At 52.5% G+C, this 19,759-nt stretch overlaps 2 protein-coding genes across 2 annotated transcripts; both read left to right on the top strand.

The window, feature by feature from the left end:
• Window positions 1–4: 4 nt before the first annotated feature.
• TBC1D10B (TBC1 domain family member 10B) lies at window positions 5–10,655 on the top strand (the record flags this gene model as incomplete). The annotated part of the gene is made up of 9 exons (XM_007950298.2): window positions 5–885; window positions 4,313–4,412; window positions 4,852–4,959; window positions 5,048–5,154; window positions 8,725–8,839; window positions 8,961–9,026; window positions 9,220–9,409; window positions 9,767–9,921; window positions 10,011–10,655. Coding segments are annotated over 9 exons (2,367 nt in total), but the record flags the coding sequence as incomplete, so codon positions are not given.
• Window positions 10,656–13,863: 3,208 nt separating this feature from the next.
• CD2BP2 (CD2 cytoplasmic tail binding protein 2) lies at window positions 13,864–15,521 on the top strand. Its single transcript, XM_007950232.1, has 6 exons — window positions 13,864–13,941; window positions 14,166–14,301; window positions 14,447–14,604; window positions 14,710–15,142; window positions 15,218–15,321; window positions 15,411–15,521. The coding sequence occupies exons 1-6, from the start codon at window positions 13,864–13,866 to the stop codon at window positions 15,519–15,521; spliced, it is 1,020 nt and encodes a 339-aa protein (XP_007948423.1).
• The last annotated feature ends 4,238 nt before the right edge of the window (window positions 15,522–19,759 follow it).

Here is a 19,759-nt window from a genome sequence, read left to right as displayed (position 1 = left end):
CGCCCCCGCGGCCCCCTCGCCACCGCCTCGGGGCTCCCGGGCCGGGCCCGTGGTGGTGGTGGCTCCGGGGCCGCCAGTGACTACGGCCACCTCGGCCCCGGTTACCCTAGCGGCCCCCGGGGAGGCGCGGCCCGCCTGGGTCCCGGGGCCCAACCAGACTACAGATGCGGCCCCGGCTGCGACCCCAGGTGTCGCCGGCAGCACAGTGGTAGTGCTGACTCTAGAGGCCTCGCCCACAGCCCCGACGGCGCAGGTTCCCCCTGGCCCAGAGCTCCCGGTGCCCGCGGCAGTAGCAGGAGCCGAGAAGTCAGTGGCTGTGGCCCCAGGGGCGGATTCTCCGAAGACAGAGGAGGCCCGAACTTCGCCCGCCCCTGGACCAGGTACCCCCACCAGGACCCCCTGCAGAACAGCTCCTGGGGCCCTGACTGCCAAGCCCCCGCTTGCCCCCAAGCCGGGAACCACAGTGGCTTCAGGAATGACCGCACGGGTTGCAGCAGTGACAGGACAGGTGACAAGTGGACATGGAACTGCAGCAGCAGCAGCAGCAGGACCCGCTCGTGAGGACCCCTCAGGACCTGGTACGGGGCCTCCAGGGACATGTGAGGCTCTGGTAGCCGTCGTGACCGTGACCCCAGCTCCGGAGCCTGCGGAAAGCTCTCAGGACCTGGGCTCCACGTCCAGCCTGGGACCAGGCATCCCCGGGCCGCGAGGACAGGCTCCGGACACTCTGAGCTACTTGGACTCTGTAAGCCTCATGTCTGGGACCTTGGAGTCCTTGGCGGATGATGTGAGCTCCATGGGTTCAGACTCAGAGATCAATGGGCTGGCCCTGCGCAAGACGGACAAGTATGGCTTCCTTGGAGGCAGCCAGTACTCGGGCAGCCTGTGAGTACCTGGTGGGCACCCAAATGGGACTGCCTCAGGGTAGCAGGGGGACAGGGGGAGGCATACACCTTGCCCAGACTCTGTCAGCCCCTCTGAGGATCCAGGGGGTGATCCGTGAGAGTGGGCTACTTGGTGGTCCCTGGCGTAACCAGAGCATCCCAAGTTTTTGTGACACTGGCATGTTAGGGTTTCAGGCTGGGAGTCAGGGGACCTGGGTTTGAGTCTAGGCCTTGTCTTTGGAGTGCTGTGTGCTCTTGAGCTAGTGGCTTCAGGAATGAATTTTTCTCTTCCATAAAGTGAAGGATCGCATGAGGTGATCCCTAAGGTCATTCCAGCACCTTGAGGTTAAACTCCAGCTATAGGCTGAGATGTTCTGGAGAGCTGGCTGGGCAGACTTTGGGAGCCCGGAAGGGATGCTGCGTAGCCCTCATAGTCCTCCGTCTGATGGGTTGGTGAGTGAGGGAAGTCTGATGGATGGAGGGGAGACCCTGAAGGCAGCACCCCTCTGCAGAGAAGGGTAGCCTTGTGTCTTCACTGAAGGAAAGAGGGTAGGGGAGGCCTCTTCCCCATTTCCTCATCTCCCCAGGAGGCCAGAGTCTTTCCTAGTTCCTTCCAGGGGCCTGAGTCACTCTGGAGGTGTGGGGGGGTAATCCCTTCTGACTTCTTTCTTCCCTCTCTCTGGATTCTGCCCGTTGCTCCTGTGCCCCTTTAACCTGTAGGTCAGTTCTCCCTGCAGCATCCTGAGTGCCAGGCCCTGTGGTGGTGGGTATTAGGGATAAAACATTCAGTGGAGGAGCTCATTGTCTGGTGGGAGAGACTGATAGGTAAGCAATTGATTTCTATGTAGTGTGGTATATTTAAGTTAGAGATCAGGACAGGGTTGTGTGAGGTCTTAGGGAAGGGACTCTTCTTGCCCAGCCTGGCCATTCAGCTGAACCTCAACCTGAATCTTCACTCATCTTGAAGGATGAGTGGGATTTGGTCATGGCTGTGTGTGTTGGGGTGGGGGATCTGGTGTGGGGGATGTCGTGGGGGAAAGGTATTCTAGGTTGGGTTTAGAATCCCACGAAAAACCCAACAGCTTTGAGAGGCAGTATTCACTGTCCCGTACAGGGAAAGCAACTGAAGTTTGCCCTTAGTGCCTGCCCATAGATGGGGGATGTATTGTTGTACCCCATTTATAGATGAAAAAACAGGATTAGAGCAGTTGAATGAATTGCCCCACTCAAAGTGTAGGGATTTGAACCTACATCTGTGGGACTCTGATGGCCCTCCCCAGTACCACACTACTATACGGAACTTGGATTGAATTCTGTTTTAGCAAGCCTCTTTTGTACGTCCAGCACTGGGCTGGATGCTGGTTCCTGGTTCTCTGCTTTGTCTCTCCAAAGTCCATCCTCCCTGGTGGGGAAATCTACCTATGAGGCAAGCCGGCCATGGCACACACCACCTTAAAAGCTTTTGAGTAGCTCCTCACTGCCCACAGGATAAAGTCCAAACTCTTTGGCCTGTATACAAGGCTCCTTATTAGCCTGCTCCACTAGCCGCCCTGGCCTTCCCTCACCCTTGGTGCTGTGGTCCTGTTGGAGTGGTTGGCGTTTCTCCTCCTACAGGAAGCCTTCCCTGATAGCCACTGCTCCCACTCCAGTTAGGTGCCTGTTCTGTCTGTCTGTCATTGCATTTTGCATACCACATTGCAGCTATCTCCCCTGCTAGGCTGTGACCTTCTTGAGGACAGCAAAGGTATCATACTCTTCTCTGCCCTTAGTAGAAGGCGCTTTGGTGGTGTAGTGGTTAAGGCATTTGGCTGCTAACCATAAGGTCAGTGGTTTGAACCCACTAGCATCTCTGTGGAAGAAAGATGAGGTAGTCTGCTTCTGTAAAGATTTATAGCCTTGAAAACCCAGTGGGGCTTGCTATGAGTCAGAATCAACCCCATGGTAGTGAGTTTGCTTTGGCTTGGCCATTACTAGAATTGGAAACTGACTTATGATAGAAATGAATGGGAGATGGTCTCTTCGTTTAAGGGGGTTTTAGGACAAAAGAGACTAGCATTTCATGGACCCCTTTCATTTAACAGGAGCCCTAGTGGCACAGTGGTTGAAGCACGCAGCTGCCAACTGAAAGGTTGGTAGTTTGAACCCACCAGCACTCTGAGGAAGAAAGAGGTGGCAATCTGCTTCTGTAGATTTGCAGCCTGGAAACCATATGGGGCAGTTTTACTCTGTCTTATAGGGCGCTATGAGTTGGGATCGACTCAACGGCCATCAGTTTGTTTTGGGTTTGGTTTCCGTTTAACAGCTCTTCAGATACAGTTTCTCAGTCATCCTCTCACAGCATTGTGATGTAGGTGGCGGTGGCGGCTGTATTTTACAGATGAGGAAGGGACTCGGGTTATCACACTTGCCAAGACTCCTAAGCAACAGAACTGGGATTTGAACCCAGGTCTCTGGTTTGTAAAACCCTAGCTCTTTTTTCCATTTTGCTCACCACCTATACTGTTTCCTACAAGGAACTATTTCAAGACATGGGATAACCTTGAATGTGAAGCTCTTATAGAAAAGTAGGTAAACGGAGCTGGGAGAGCGTCATTTTGTCTGGGAATCTGGAGGGATTTCAGGGAGGAGGAGATGGAGGTTGTTGCCGATAGGTGAGGGATTTCAGGAGTCTGATAGGAGGAAGCTGATAGTTGCATCTAAGGAAACAGGGAAGTATATTCAGTTTTTTTATGGATAACAGTTGCTCTTATTACTGAGCCCCTGCTATGTATTAGGGAGCTCTGTAGGCGTAGTACCTAACGCATTTGACTGCTAACTAGAAGGCTGGCTGTTCAAACCCACCAACCATTCCTCGGAAGGAAGATGGGGCAATCTACTTCTGTAGTGATACCGCCTCAGAAACCCAACGAGGGGTTGCTATGAGTCGGATCCGACTTGATGGTAGTGAGTTTGTTTTTTTGGTTTTTGCTACGTATTATATCCTATAACCTCTCATCAGATCTCCCCAGGTAGGTATTGCTAGTCTTTCCATTTTCTGAATGAGGAAACAGACTCAGAAATTAAATGGCCCCAGGCCCAAGGTCACACTGAGTAAGTGGTCAGGCTAGGACTTGGATCCAAGTCTAATGCAAAGTCTGGCTTTAAAATATTCTGGACTCTCTCCCGAAATGTGAATGTATCAAAAGTGGAATTTGAACACAGAAGTTACCGATAATTATCAAACATGGAAGAACCCCCTTTCAGGTTGGTGAGCTAAGGCCTTGGGATGACCAAATGGCCAGACATCCTGATGTTTGGTTACTTACAGAATGTGTTTATGTCCAGCCTCACATATGAGCCTGGGAGGTGGCTTGCTTCGTTTTTCCCAGTAGTCCAGGTTCTGTACTAATAATGACCTCTTCTGTGCCCCCCGCCCCCCCCACACACAGAGAGAGCTCCATTCCTGTGGATGTCGCTCGGCAACGGGAGCTCAAGTGGCTGGAGATGTTCAGTAACTGGGATAAGTGGTTATCACGGCGTTTCCAGAAGGTTTGGAAAGGCGGAGTGGTGGGCAGGGAATAGACAAGGTATGGTAGGGGTGGGTGCTCAGGGCCTTGGAACTTGACAAGATCCCGCCCGTGGACCGTGCTGGGGCAGGTGGTACCTGGGCTTGAGGGAAGGAGTAGCTCTATTTTATTTAATTTCTAATTTTGATTTTGATTTGGGTGAAAGTTTACAGAGCAAATTCATTTTCTGTATAGCAGGTCGTACACATTTTGTTTCATGACATTGACTGCAATCCCCACAATGTAACAGCTCTCTTCTCACTTGGGAAGAGTAGCCTTAAAGATAGAAAGCCTGGCCATGTTCATCAGAGTCAACCCTCTGACATGTGGGAGGACTCTCCCAGGAAGCCTGAGGTTTCCTGGGAAAGTTGGAGACTGCGCCAGCCCCTTAGGCTGTCCCTCTGCCTGCCTGTCTGCCTTAGGTGAAGCTGCGCTGCCGGAAGGGGGTCCCCTCCTCCCTCAGAGCCAAGGCCTGGCAGTACCTGTCCAATAGCAAGGAACTCTTGGAGCAGAACCCGGGCAAATTTGAGGTACGTGCAGCTCCAGGGTGTGGAGCGTACGTGTGCAGGGTGTCGGTTCCCTCAGCTCCTGAGAGAAACCCCTATTGTTCCACTGTAGGAGTTGGAACGGGCTCCTGGGGACCCCAAGTGGCTGGATGTGATTGAAAAGGACCTGCACCGCCAGTTCCCTTTCCATGAGATGTTTGCTGCTCGAGGAGGGCATGGGTAAGGTGGCCTTGCCACGTGGGCTGGGCAGCAGACACTTGTTGAAGAAGCCACATGGCTACAGGATGGGGCTGAATGCAGTCCTTGCCCGCTAGGGCTCCTAGGAAAGTGATCCTTAATGGATTGAGTGTCAAGCTGTGTTGAAGTATGTGTCCGGGGAGCTGGGAGCAACCATGCTCAGGAGGGAGACTCTAACTCGGTGTGTGTACGTGTGTGTGTGTGTGTGTGTGTGTGTAGACACATCACAGGCTCATGGAAGAGCTTGCGCTTGGGTTGAGTTTTGAAGGCAAGATGGAGCTAGAGCAGGGGGCAGGTTTTTCCTGGCTGGGGATTATATAAGGTATATCTGGGTGGTGGGGTGGAGTCGGGCTGAAGCTGAAAAAGGAGTGTGGAGCCAGATCACCAGGGGCCCCCATGCTCTGCTGAGGCATTTCCGTTTCATTCTCTAGGCCAGGTGTCCTCAAGATGTGGGCCATATACCACTCCCTAGTGTATGCAAGATGATCTTACGTGGTTCTCAGATGGACACTTACCAGAAAATTTGTATTTCAGCTAACATTTATTGGGTACTTGCTATATGCCAGGTACTGTCCTAATCACAAATGACAGTGAACAAAAAGACAAACATTCCTGCCCTTTTGAGAAAAAAGAGACCCTGCTTTCTGGAGCTTCTTATACTTTAGTGGGCATAGATAATAAACATGGTACAGAAGGAAGACATGTGAAATGGTGGTAAATGTTAAAAGAGGAGTGTAAAACAAGAAAGGGGAATATTGAATGTGAGGTTCCAACTTTAGGTCAGGAGAACCCAGGGGAGCTTTCCCTTAGAAGGTGACGTTTGTGTAAAGACCCGAGGTAGGTACGGGAGTGGGCCACGTAGATGTAAGGGGGAAGAATGATCCAGGCAGGCAGGACCACAGCAAGGGCTCAGGTGAGAACGTACCTGGTGCAGTCACGGTACTAGAAGGAAGTCCGTGTAGCTAAAGCGGGGAGTGTGTGGTAGAAGGAGTAGTAGGAAACGAGGTCAGAAAGAGGTAATGGGGGGCAACTGAACAGAGCCTTGTAGGCTGTTGAAAATAATTGACTTTTACTCTTGAAGAAGATTGGAAGCCTCTGCAGTGCTTTTAGGTAGAGGGATGACTGGATCTGACTTAGGACTTAGGTTTTAAAAAGATCATTTTGGCTGCTCTGTTGAGAATAGACCATAGGAAGACAAGGCAGCAGAGTCAGGCCGACTGTTTCCATAATCCAGGAGAGAGCTGAAAATGACAGACTGGACCAGGGTGATAGCAGTGAAGCATGGGGGACAGTGGTTGGGTTCTGGGTGTATTTTGAAGATAGAGCCAAATGGACTTGCTGATGGATTGGACAGTGTGTGTGTGGGGGGTGGTTAGGGAGAGGAGTTGATGATGACTATTCAGCTTTCTGATCTGAGAAGCTAGAAGAATGGAGTTGCTATTTACTGACAGGATGGATGGGGAAAACTGGTGGGAAGTGGGGGGTGCCAGGAGCTCAGTTTTGGAATGTTGAGTTTGCAGCGCCTATCGGATATTTAGCTGGAGATGTCAGGTAAGCTGGATTGAGACTACACGCAAGTCTGGGTTTCAGAGGACAGGTCTGAATTGGAGAGAGAGTGGAAACTGGGAGCTGTCAGCCCATAGACTGGACAGATCGCCAGGGCAGCAAGCATAGGTAGAAACGGACGATGGCTGAGGACTGAGCCTGGCAGCGTGCCAGCATGTAGAGGCTGGGAAGATGAGGGTGCATCAGTAAAGGAGACTGGAAGGGGCAGCTGAGAGGCTGGACGCAAACCAGGAGGGTGTGACTCCTGGAAGCAGAGCCAAGAGGGTTTCAAGGATCAGCTGTGTGAAGTGCTGCTGCTGACAGGTCAAGGAAAATGACGTCTGGAAACTGACCTCTGGAGGTTATTGGTGACCTCCCTACACACAGTTTTGTGTGGAATAGTGAATGAAAGCCTGACTGCAGAATGAGGAAAGAAACTGAAGACAGTGAGTCTTTTAAAGATAGAAGAAATGACAGTGTATTGGCGTGCTGATAGGAATGACCCGGTGGAGGGAAAGGTCGATGAGGCAGGAGAGGCAGGGGTGTTGGAGTGATGGCCTTGTGTAGGTGAGAAGGGAGGGGACCCAGTGCACCGGGGCAGGGCTGAGCTTCAGCGGGATCACAGACAGTTCACCCCTAGCAATAGGAAAGCAGGCGGGCACAGAAGTAGGCAGGTGGGTGGATGCAGCGGGGGAGCTTGTGGAAGTTACACGTTTATTTTAATATGTATTAGATAAAATAACCATCGTTTATCAAACTTGTCATTTCATGGATGCTAGTACAAAGTGGAGCAAAAATAGTAGGTAAATAATAGTAGGGGTGGTATCCAGATAAAGCACCAATGAAAATCACACTTGAATAATGGACTTTGGGGAGTCGCCATTCTAGGAAGGATAGTAGCAAATTCCATGTTCCGAATACAGTATTCCAGAGTAGGTGGTGAGACTAGGGGCTGGGAGAGGATCTGGGAGGTCATTACTTTTGTCTGGGCAAGAACTGAAGGGCTGAGCTGGGAGGTGGTTGTGCAGGTAGAGAAGAGGGAACAGAAACATGAGTGAAATTCAGGATGTAGACTTGCTGGGGCCTGGTGATTAACCATGGGGAGTGAGGAAAGAGTGAGGATGGCCCTCAGTTTTCTGATGGGGGGCTGAGTGGGATGGATCCCAGACACAGTGATAAAGCACCCTCAAGGAGAAGGAGCAGGTCTGGGTAGAAATACTGTTTTGTGTGCAGACAGGAGGAAGATTTGAGGCATAGCTGGCTTTTAAGTCGTCACCAAGAGGCAGGCCCACTGGACACTGGGGGGTGGGGGGATGATGAAATCCAGTGAGCCGGATAAGGCAGGCCTTGCTCTGGGAGAGCTGCTCTGGGGTGATGAGACATTTAGACAGAGCTAGAGGAGGGTTGAGGCTGTGGATGTTGAAAGCTTAGAGATGACCTTGAAGGTTTATGGGATAGTGGCAGATGAAGGAGAGGGGGAGGCAGGGACAAAGGCTGGGAGGGGAGAGAGCACAGCCTGTGTTAGGGAATGGGGAGGGAGTGTGGGGTGTGCAGCCACGGTTTGGAGGGCTGGAGCCTAGAGTGCTTCGAGTGTGCTCACAACTTTGATAGCTTGATAGGTACAACTAGAAAGGTGGATGGGCCTACGTTGTAAAATTCTGAGATTCAGCTGGAGCTAGGTGTAGGAAGAGGGAGCTCTGATGGTGTAGTGGTTAAGGCATTTGGCTGCTAATCTAAAAGGTCAGTGGTTCGAACGTACCAGCTGCTCTTGGAAGAAAGATGAGGCAGTCGGCTTCTGTAAAGATTTATAGTCTTGGAAACCCAGTGGGGGTCGTTATGAGTTGGAATCAACTTGATGGTAGCGAGTTTGGTCTCTTTCTTTCTTTCTTTCTTTTTTTTTTGAGGTGTAGGAAAGGTCTGGTCTGGGGCTGGTGGGGAGCAGATTTGGTTTGGGGCAGAGAGTTCCCAGCTCCTGTGATCACCCTCACCATCTTCCCATCCCTCCAGGCAACAGGACCTGTATCGCATTTTGAAGGCCTACACCATCTACCGGCCTGATGAGGGCTACTGCCAGGCCCAGGCTCCGGTGGCCGCAGTGCTGCTCATGCACATGCCGGCTGAGGTCAGCACAGCCTGGTCCTGGTGGGGGTGGACCGGGCACATCTCGACCTGCAGTGGTGATGGGGAGCTCCCTGCTTCCTGTTTCTCATGCCCCATCCCTTCCTCCTTCTTGTCCTTCCCAGCAAGCCTTTTGGTGCCTGGTACAGATCTGTGACAAGTATCTCCCTGGCTACTACAGCGCAGGGCTGGTGAGTGGAGGCTGGGTACACCCAGGACTGTAACTTTTCCCCAGGGCTACAGGGAAGCCTTTCTCCTGCCCCGGCCTTTGAGTCCCTCTCTGGGCATCTCCTCACTGGGGTGGGGATCCCCTAGCAGGGTGTGATCTGTCCCCTGGGGGCCGAAGCAGCCCAGCCCTCTTCTCATGACTCGTCTCCACTCCAGGAGGCCATTCAGCTGGACGGGGAGATCTTCTTTGCCCTGTTGCGCCGGGCTTCGCCACTGGCACATCGGCACCTGCGGCGACAGCGCATTGACCCCGTGCTCTACATGACAGAGTGGTTCATGTGCATCTTTGCCCGCACCCTGCCCTGGGCTTCAGTGCTGCGTGTCTGGGACATGTTCTTCTGTGAAGGTACTTCTGTGGCCATCTACGCTGTGACGGCCTGGGGCTTCCATGGTGGCTGCCAGAGGGCCCTGTCACATCTCTGGAGGCCCAATGACAGAAGGTACTTGTTGGGCCTAGCTTCACTGTAAACAGCCTAGGGGCTGGAGGAATTGAGGCTTGATCTTGGCCACTGATGCAGGGCTGTACTCCCTCCCTCCCAGGCACCAGAAACCAGTGGCCACTCATTTACCTTCTTGGGCTTCAATCTCTTCATCTGTAAGGTTGGCAGTAGGAGAGGTCAGGGGCTGTGAGTCCCTCCTAAACAGGGTACGCTGAGATCTGGGGCCTGAGCCTGTCCCTGCCCTCTTCTCTCTGACCTCCCAGGCGTCAAGATCATCTTCCGAGTGGCCCTGGTGCTGCTGCGGCACACGCTGGGCTCGGTGGAGAAGCTGCGCTCCTGCCAAGGCATGTATGAGACCATGGAGCAGCTGCGTAACCTGCCCCAGCAGTGCATGCAGGAGGACTTCCTCGTGCACGAGGTAGGCCTTGACCTCGGCACACTCTACCCCTGCTCCAGCCCTTTCCTGCTCCTCCTCTTCATTTTGCCACCCATTTCCTCTCCTTCCAGGTGACCAATCTCCCAGTGACAGAGGCACTGATTGAGCGGGAAAACGCAGCGCAGCTCAAGAAGTGGCGGGAAACCCGGGGGGAGCTGCAGTATCGCCCCTCCCGGCGACTCCATGGTTCCCGGGCCATCCACGAGGAGCGCCGGCGGCAGCAACCACCTCTGGGCCCCTCGTCCAGCCTCCTCAGCCTCCCTAGCCTCAAGAGCCGAGGCGCTCGTGCAGCTGGTGGGGCCCCCTCTTCACCCCCCCTTGCCCGAAGGGCTAGTGCTGGGCCTGCCCCGGGGCCTGTGGTCACCGCTGAGGGCCTGCATCCATCCCTTCCCTCACCTACTGGCAACAGCACCCCCTTGGGTTCCAGTAAGGAAGCCCGGAAGCTGGAGAAGGAACGGCAGAAACAGGAAAAGGAATGTGAGAAGGAGCGACAGAAACGGGAGAAAGAGCGGGAGAAGCAGGAGAAGGAGCGGCAGAAGTGGGAAAAAGAGCAGGAGAAGGAGCGGCAGAGGCAGGAGAAGGAGCGGCAGAGGCAGGAGAAGAAGGCCCAAGGCCGGAAGGCCTCGCTGCGTCGAAAGGCAGATGGGCCCTCGGCCCCCCAGGATGGCGGGGACAGGTCCTCGGCATCTGAGGCCCGGCAGGATGCCTACTTCTGACCTCTGCCCTGGGGCTGGACTGCATGGCCCCCCTTTTCCCCTCAGCCAGGAGCAGGCCTGGCCTGGGCTGCTGCCCCCAGCCCCCCTTAGTGGGCCATCCTCCTCAGAGGAAAGTGGCTTGATACCCTGTCTCCTTGCCAGCTGCTGAACCCTGCACAGCCTAGACCGACAGTGTGTGGGGTGGCTGCATCTCCCTGAGGCAGCCGGGAGCAAATCTGGAGCCCCTTACTTCCAGACAGGCCCAGCCAGGGTCTCTGGCTCTCCTGCCCCAACTCCCTCTGGGGTCCCCTCCCTGGTGCTGTCCTGGTTGACCTCTTGTCATCACGAGGTGACTCTTAGTGATGCAAGTCAGCAGTTTTCAGATTCTTACACTCCAGTGGCTTCCCTTACCCATGAGGTGGAGCTGGGTTCCTTTTTCCTCCTTCAGTCTTGCCTGTTGTCCCTGTTTCCAGGCTGGGGGCCAGGGCTTTCCTTGCTTTGTTTCTGGACATCTCTGTTGTAATTATGTACAGAGGACCTGGCTGGCCTGGGGTGGGGATGCTTGCTCTGTCTTCTGTTTTTTGGTTGTTGTTCTACGATGCTCTTGTACCCCAGTTTATTTAAGGGGACATGCACTGGAACAGGAAATGTCCCCCACGTCCCTGCCAACTATCCTCATGCTGTCCCTCCTCACCCCCCTTCCTGTGTTCTCAGGCCTCCACTGCTTTGTCTTACCAGGGCTCCCTCCTTTCACTTTGCTTCCTTCCAACCTGCCGGCCCCTACCAGAGGGGTCTTCCCCTGAGGTCCAGGGGTGGAATCCTATGTTTACATTCTCTTCTGTCCCTGCCCCGACCTGTGTGTGCGGCGCTTTGAGGAACCGGAAAAGAACCTGCTGTTGTACCTGGGCTTGTCTCCTGCCTTGTTTTTTGATGAGGGAGTTTGGGGTAATGGCTCAGGAGGGAGGAAAGAGAAGTGGGACCTGAGTCTTAACTGAAGTAGTCTGCTGGCCTTGGTAGGTGCCCGTTGGCTTTTGGGCTGCCTCTTAGTCACTCATCAACTAACATTGGTTAAGCTCCTGCCCCATTTTTGCCTTGGATCTGCTGCCTCCCTTGTCACTCGTGTCCTGGAGCCCTCTATGCTCTGCCTGAAGCACCCAGATCTTCCCAAACACTCACGCAGCTCCTGGAATCCTGAGGGGAACAGTTTGACAGTAAGTGGGAAAGCACAGTTCTCTGACGGTGAACCGGTGACCTGGCTTCTAGCCAGCTACTCACACAGCTCGGCACTGCAGCCTCTAGGTGGGGCAGCAGCACAGCCAGCTGTCTCCAGATCACCCTGGCCTGGGTCCCAGCTTCTCCTGGTTTTCTGTAGCCAGCTTATGGGTCCACCTACCCTCTGCCCTCCATTCTAGGGATGAGAGCATTAAAGGTTAGGATTCCATGGCTCCAAGGCAGGGCTTCACCTGTTAATTCTCCAACAGGATGAGGCCTAGGACCCCGTGCTGTCTGCCTGGTTCTTCTAGAAGAGGCTTGCTTGGGGGATGAACCTGTGCTACTGGTAGTTGATGCTTCAGGCCCCCTTTAGGAAGATGCCCTACTGATTTGGGGCCTGTGCTCTGTGCCCGTGGAAGAAACAGCACTGATATTGGTGCATTTTCATGGTTCAACCCTGGAAGCAGGAGAGAGGGACAGGTTGGCTGGTTGTCCTGGGGATACTCCTGCTAATATCCTCTAGCTCCATCAGGGACTTGTCCTAACTGGGTTCAAGCTTCTGAGTGCCCACTAGAGCTAGGGACCTCTTTCCCCACAGCACTCCCAAACCCACTCCCTTGGACCATACTCCCAACACTTGGGCAGGAGCTGCCTGACTGGACCTTGTTCGCTAAAAGGATTGGCTTTCTCATGTTCTATGAGGAATGGGTTTATCCTGTGGCTGCGCTTCGGTAGAGGTACTGCAGGCCTCTTCCGAGCCTATGTGGGGCCCTAGGCGCTTCTGGCCTGGGTACTCTGACACCTTGGCTTGGGGCAAATGACTTCCCCTGGGTCCTAAAGGGAATTGGGTGTTTGATAGAGACCAAAGAGCGGTTAGGGCCACAGGGCGGGCCATTAGAAGAGCCAAATAGCCTTCCCGGGAGGAAGAGGAGCAAGGACGCGTCTCAGAGACTGAAGGGAGAAAGCAGACTACTGGAGACTGGGAATTAGTAGGAATGATTTCTCCCGAGATGGTGAGGGGCGTAGAGTCCTTAGCCAGGCCTGGGGAAAGGATAACTCGTATCTTGAAAAGGAAGACGGGTACGAATCCACTGACTCTGATCGGACTTTGCCACTCCATGCTGACTCTGGGCGCCCCTTTAAGTAGAGCGCACTCCACTTTCTCCCTAAAGCCTCTACTGCTGTCAGAATCAACACCACTTCCGGCCATACCTCTTGCCCGACACAGAACCTACGCGTTCAAATGTCCTCTCTTTTTGTCATTTCGCCCCTGGCGGTTTACGTCACTTCTGAAAGATCGTCCCTCTCTCATTGCATACTTCCGCCCGCTCTTTCAGTTCGTCTCTGAATTGGAGTGAAGTCATTTCCGTTCCTCCCTGGCGCATTCCTCAGTTCTCTTCCGGGTAATGGCGGCCGGTGGCCCGGATGTAGACCTGGAGAAAGCATCTTTCCTTTTCTTCCCCTGCGTCCCTTGAGCCCCAGGTGAGCGCGCGCTGGTGGGACATCCCTAGTCTTCTCTGGCTCTGCCGCCCCTTTAATTTGTATGCGTAGTTCTGGACAGTTAGGAGTTAGGACGCAAGGAGGAGCAGGCAGGCCAGGGCTCCAGATCGTGGGGCTGCCTGGATCCCGCGGGCTATGGGGAACCTGAGGGGCCAGGTATCAACCCCCGGAGCCCCTCCGCGCCTAGGGCTGCGGGGGCCGGAAAAATGGTAGTGGTCCCATGAGAATACCCACGGGGAGGAACTCTGCGTGGCTGCCCTTTCTCCCGATTCCAGCATCTCTCTCGAATGCCGAACCAAAGGAGTTGCCTGGCTGAGTTGTCTGGCTGCCAGCTGCTCTTTCAGCCCCTGACTCCGTGCTCCCTTCTCTTCTGACCTGGGCCTACCTGGAGAAATGTTTCTTGGGCGGGCGGGGGCGGGGGCAGCGGGGAAGGAGAAAACTTCTCGCGATGAGTCCCCTCCTCGCGCGCCAGTTCCCTTACTTCTCTCCCTTTCCTTCCGCACAGGTCTTCCCCGTCATGTCAAAGAGGAAAGTGACCTTCCAGGGAGTGGGAGATGAGGATGATGACAATGAAATGAACGTTCCCAAGAAGAAGGTGAGGGGGCCAGACTCCCGTGTTCTAAGACAAGTGAAGGCAGAAGATAGAATTTAGAAACCCGAAAAGAAAGAAAGTTTGGTACAAAGAGAGCATTCACTTTTTCATGTTCTATGAGAAATGGGTTTAGTGGGTTTGAAAGGTTTTTAGTTTGGCTGCAGATCCTGGAGTGTTTTGAAGAATAGCCAATAACCTGCGTCTCTTTATTTGCTGATTCTTTATAGCTGGTAGACCCTGTGGCTGGGGCAGGAGGTCCTGGGAGCCGCTTCAAAGGTAAACACTCTTTGGACAGTGATGAGGAGGATGATGATGAGGAGGGGTCCAGCAAATATGACATCCTGGCTTCAGAGGATGTGGAGGGTGAGTAATACGCAAGATCTAATACAGTCAGAGGGACAAAAAGGGACTTTTAGAGCAGTGGGAGGACAAGGGAGGCTCCTGCCTATTGTTTTCCCTCTGCTTCTTTGTGCTTGCCTAGCACAGAGCATCTGTGTCTTTGGTGCAGGTCAGGAAGCAGCTACACTTCCCAGTGAGGGCGGGGTGCGGATCACGCCCTTCAACCTGCAGGAAGAGATGGAGGAAGGCCACTTTGATGCTGATGGCAACTATTTCTTGAACCGGGATGCTCAGATCCGAGACAGCTGGCTGGACAACATTGACTGGGTGTGGCCCAGAGGCTGGCGTGTCAGGGTCTGGGGAAAGAAAGTGTGGGGACTGGGCTCTGCTGACAGTTTGTAGGGAGTAACTCTTTTGTCTTCGTGTTTACAGGTGAAGATCAGGGAGCGACCACCTGATCAGCGCCAGGCCTCAGACTCAGAGGAGGACAGCGTGGGCCAGACACCAATGAGTGCCCAAGCCCTGTTGGAAGGCCTTCTGGAGCTGCTGTTGCCAAGGGAGACAGTTGCTGGGGCATTGAGGCGTCTGGGGGCCCGAGGAGGGGGCAAAAGGGACAGCAAGGGGCCTGGGCGGCCGAGCTCCCCCCAGCGCCTAGACCGGCTGTCAGGGTTGGCCGACCAGATGGTGGCCCGGGGCGACCTTGGTGTGTACCAAGAGACTCGGGAGCGGTTAGCCATGCGGCTGAAGGGGCTGGGGTGCCGGACCCAGGGATCCCATGAGTCTGCACCCCCACCCTCTCTGGACATGTTTGCTGAGGAAGTGACGGAGGGGGAGCTGGAGAGTGTGACCCCTGCCCAAAGAGGAGGTAAGCTTGGAGGGCAGAAGAAGGGTGTCCTGGGCAGGGCAGCTGAGGCCCAAATGCCTTTGCCTGTTATTGTAGGAGAGTCGCCAGGGGATGGTCTAGTGGACGTGATGTGGGAATATAAGTGGGAGAACACAGGGGATGCTGAACTCTATGGGCCGTTTACCAGCGCACAGATGCAGGTAAGGCCCTTTCTTCCTCATTTTGCCTGGTCCCTCCCTCCCGCTCACCTCCCCAGCTTCTCCCCCAGCTCTCTGCTCTCTCCTTGCAGACCTGGGTGAATGAAGGCTACTTCTCAGATGGTGTTTATTGCCGGAAGCTGGACCCTCCTGGTGGTCAGTTCTATAATTCCAAGCGCATTGACTTTGACCTCTACACCTGAGCTCGCTGAGGGCCCGGTTAAAGGCCCCATCTTTCCTGGACTCTGGTGGAGACCCCAGTTGTCTCAGGAGACTGAGGACATTGGGGGGCTGCTTCTCAATCAACTTTCCTTTCCCAATAAAAGTCTATTACAGATTGTGGATTGGGGCCTTCGTTGTGCTGGGACCAGGAGCCTGGACCTTCTCCACAACCTCTTTGCATTTGCCTCCCTCCTTGAGTGTTTCCTTCCATGAAGTTGTACCGTGGGAGTTTGTCTCTGCTCTCTTGAACCACCTCACTCTTTTTTTGTTTAATGTTCTCAGGGACCAGAGCCCAGTTTGACAGTGTTGTGTGTGGCTTCTCCATATGAACTCTGAAGGTCTCTCACTCACACTCCCATCTCCAGTTTCCTCTGGGACTTCCTGCTTTGCTGTTCTTGGGTTGTTAACCTTTAGGACCTCAGATTCTCCGTCCTGTAGCCAGAAGGGTTATGATCTCAGCAATGGAGATTGTAGGCCTGAAAGGGCTAGGACAGCTAGAAGACTTTGGGACCCTGTTGGGTGTGACCGAGAAACCTTTTAGTCACTGACTCCCGCTGTTTCAGGCTCTATAGAAATTAGAAATGAGATAGTGAAGCAAGATCTTTCAAGACCCCTAAGATTCTGAGAGCCAGTGACTTTCCATAGTCTGGTGGTTTGTTTATCCCTTGCAGTAGTTCCTATGACTCTTTATGGCCCGTGGGTTAAGTGCAACATCTGTGTTGGTTCTTGAAGGGTCCCTTCAAGACCACTTATTGGCACAGAGAGGGGCAGTGATTCACTAGAATCATTCGAGAGCTGGTCACAACAAATTAGTGGGCTCCCCTCCCACACCTATTCTTGGCACTGAACCTTTTCTGCTTGGCCTTTGAGGCTCTGCATTTTCTGGGTTCCCACAATGTGTCTGGCTTGGGGGTAGTTCATGAGGGAATTTCCATGACTCAACTGCTCCCCTAACAGGAATTCAGAATCTGGTGGGGAGGACAAACATAACTGTGGTCTGGACCTAAGTTGCTTCTCACCTCAAGTGCTGACTTATGCCTCCCCTAACTTGAATCACAGTAGGTTGATTCCTCCATTCCTCCACTTTTCCACCTTGGCTTCCCATTGGATTCAAAACCCATTCCTGTTGAGTTGATTCAAACTCACAGCAACCCTATAGGACAGAGTAGAACTGCTCTGTAAGATTTTGAAGGCGGTAATTTTTGTTTTTCTTATGGTGTTGGCAAAGAATGTATACATATTTTATTTTTTTTTAGGAGTTTTTACTGTGATTTGGGTGAAAGTTAACAGAGCATAGTCATTTTCCATACAGCAGTTGATACATACTTTCTTTCATGACATTGACTGCAGTTCCCCACAATGTAACAGTTCTTCCCACTTCTGTAGTCTTTCCTCTGGGTCCTTACCTATGCATTCCTGCTCCCTGAGCTATCTCCCTGTGCATATACCACTGTTCTGTTCTCCCCTGATTGATCGTTCTAAGGAGTGTATCTGATGTGAATGTTCACCCTATATGCCCGCCTGTTGTTTGGCTGGAAGCCGTGGGAGTGAGTGCAATTTCAGACCTGAAGGGTAACTAGGGGCCATGGTCTTGAGGGATCTCACCAGACTCTAGCAGACTAATAAACCTGATCTTATTTTTTTAATGGGTTTGAGTTTTGTTCCACATTGTTCTCCCACTCCATCCAGGATCTGAAGGCTGTAATCTTTATGAAAGGAGCTCTGGTGGTTAAGGCCCTTGGCTGTAATGAAAAGGTCAGTAGTTTGAACCCACCAGCTGCTTCATGGAAGAAAGATGGGGCAGTCTGCTTCTGTAAAGATTTACAGTTTTGGGCAGCCAATGGGGTCGCTATGAGTCAGAATCCACTCAATGGCAGTGAGTTTGGTTTGGTTTTAGAATCTATGGAAGCAGTCTACTACTTTCTCTTGAGCGGCTGGTGTGTGCAAACCACCAACCTTTCAGCTAGCAGCCAAGTGTTTAACCACTGCCCCACCAGGATTTACCGGGGGAGCTTGAAATAATCTTACCCAGATTCTGCATGAGGTGGTTTAGATTGTGGCTTGGCTGCCTGGATTTTTAGAAGTTCCCCCAGGGGTTTCCGGAGGCTCATTGCGCCTGACTTTTGTGACAAGGTTACACCTGGAGGGAGGGGCTGGTTTTTGGACCCTGCTGTGGTGGAAGAGCTGAGCATGTGTGTGGCCAGGGTGAACAGAAGGAATCCCTTATAAGGAGTCTGAGCGTCAGAACCCTAGGGCACGTGGAAGCCTCAGGGTGGAAGGAGCCAGACTGCGAACTACGAGGGACAGAATGAGGTGGGTGCTTTGCGCTCTAGTGGGTCTTCCAATTCCTGCTATAATTAGGAGCTCTGGTGGCACAGTAAATAAGGCATTTGGCTGCTAACCAGAAGGTCAGTGATTAAAAGCCCCCAGCTGCTCTGGAGGGAAGAGGGGGAGATCTACTTCTGTAAAGGTTTCCAGCCTAGGAGCTTATCCTGGTGAACAGAGCACACACAGGAAGAAATTGCAGGAGTCACGCAGTCATTTATGTAGAAGTGGAGTATGAAGGCGGTTTTACTTTGTATCCATTTGGTACAGCTTAGCCAGTGAGCTCCTTGTAATTTCTTGACTGGGTTTAACTGCACTTACTCTGGATTTGGTTCTAAAGATTGATATTTGTTGATAATGTATTGGTTTTAAGTGCTGAGAAAGTCTCAGTCGGGTGCTGTCTTGGACTGATGACTTAATGTTATAAAAGGAGCTCTGGTGGCGTAGTGCCTAAGGCATTTGACTGCTAACCAGAAGGCTGGTGGTTCAAACCCACCAGGAAGATTGGGTGATCTACTTCCATAGTTATAAAAGTCATTTGTGACTATTGGGAGGCAATACCAAAACCAAACCACACTGCCGTCGGGTCAGATCCGACTCACAGCGACCCCTCCTTGGGTTTCCGAGGTGGTATCACTAAGGAAGTGGATTACTCAACCTTCCTTCTGAAATTGGGAGGCATTAGAGTTGGTATTTTACAGTCACATGGGAAAAGCAATGTTTGTATGCCTTCAGATAAAATACTTCAGTAAAAAAAATCATAGACTGCAAAGAAAAAAAAGATTTTACAGGCTTGGAAACCCAATGGAGGTCACTATGGTGACTTGATGGCAGTGAGTTTGGTTTTTTGGTTCTAGTGCCAGCCTAGACCTGAATTTCACTGGCTCCAAGATGCAGTCACTTTTAAGATGCACATTGTCTTAGGGATCACTGAGAACAAACCTGCCAATTACAGTTGTAAAATGCTATTGATTAAAAGCTACATCCTGATTTCAGAGATGTTCAGAAGTGTAAAGGATGTGCTGTGGGATAGTCGCATATGATGGTCACCTTTATACACAGCAGCTGTCATGTGTAAGGTGCTCGGTATTTGGTGAATGTTGAAAGCCAAGGGAGCAGTTGGGGATGTCCTGTGACTCAGCCACAGCTGATCTCTTCCCCTCCCCCTCATGGCCACCTCCCATGTTCACCTCACTGATAATACCCTATGGGGCAGAATAGCGCTCCCCCACCCCCAAAGACCCTGGAACCTGTGAATCTGTTACCTTAGATGGCCAAAGGGACTTTGCAGAACTGATTAAGGATTTCAAAATGAGAAGATGATCCTGTATTACCTGTGTGAGGCCTTGAAAGTGAAAGGGAGGAGGTTTGGAGTGAGAGATACTTGAAAATGCAGGAAGGAACCACAAGCCAAGACCATGTCATGGTGGTGGCTTATTGAAGCTGGAAAAGGAAAACAAACAAAAGACAGGTCTCCCCAGAAAGTGCAGCCCCACCAGCACAGCTGTAGCCTATCTTCTGACCTCTAGAACTGCCAGGTGATAAATTGTGTTGTTGAAAGCCACCAAGTTGTTGGCAATTTCTTCCAGCAGCAATAGGAAACAAATACACACCCCATTCTGCTGAGTACTTACTCTCTTCTCACAAACATCTCCAAGTAGTCACTCATGGTCACGTCCCTATTTCAAGCCCCTGCCAGCATCCACCAGCCACTCCTCAGAAGGAAGGTTGGGCAATCTACTTCCGGGGTGATACTGCCTTGGCAACCCAAGGAGGTGTCCCTATGAGTTGGGTCCGACTCGACGGCCCATAACAACAACAGCCCCACCTAGCTGTTGCAATAGCTGTCCCTCTTACCAGGGTGGCTTTATAGCAAATCTGAACACATCACACT

The sequence above is a fragment of the Orycteropus afer genome, unplaced genomic scaffold (assembly GCF_000298275.1).
Source record: "Orycteropus afer afer isolate SDZICR_OR568_19922 unplaced genomic scaffold, OryAfe1.0 scaffold00266, whole genome shotgun sequence".
NCBI classification, from domain to species: domain Eukaryota; kingdom Metazoa; phylum Chordata; class Mammalia; order Tubulidentata; family Orycteropodidae; genus Orycteropus; species Orycteropus afer.
The sequence above is the reverse complement of the archived record's forward strand: the minus strand, read 5'-3'. Positions and strand labels throughout refer to the sequence as shown.

Coding starts and splice junctions, on each gene's coding strand:
- CD2BP2 (XM_007950232.1), top strand. CDS start 13,864: ATGTCAAAGAGGAAAGTGACCTTCCAGGGAGTGGGAGATGAGGATGAT. Junction 14,302..14,446: donor GGCTTCAGAGGATGTGGAGG/GTGAGTAATACG, acceptor TCTTTGGTGCAG/GTCAGGAAGCAGCTACACTT. Junction 14,605..14,709: donor GGCTGGACAACATTGACTGG/GTGTGGCCCAGA, acceptor TCGTGTTTACAG/GTGAAGATCAGGGAGCGACC.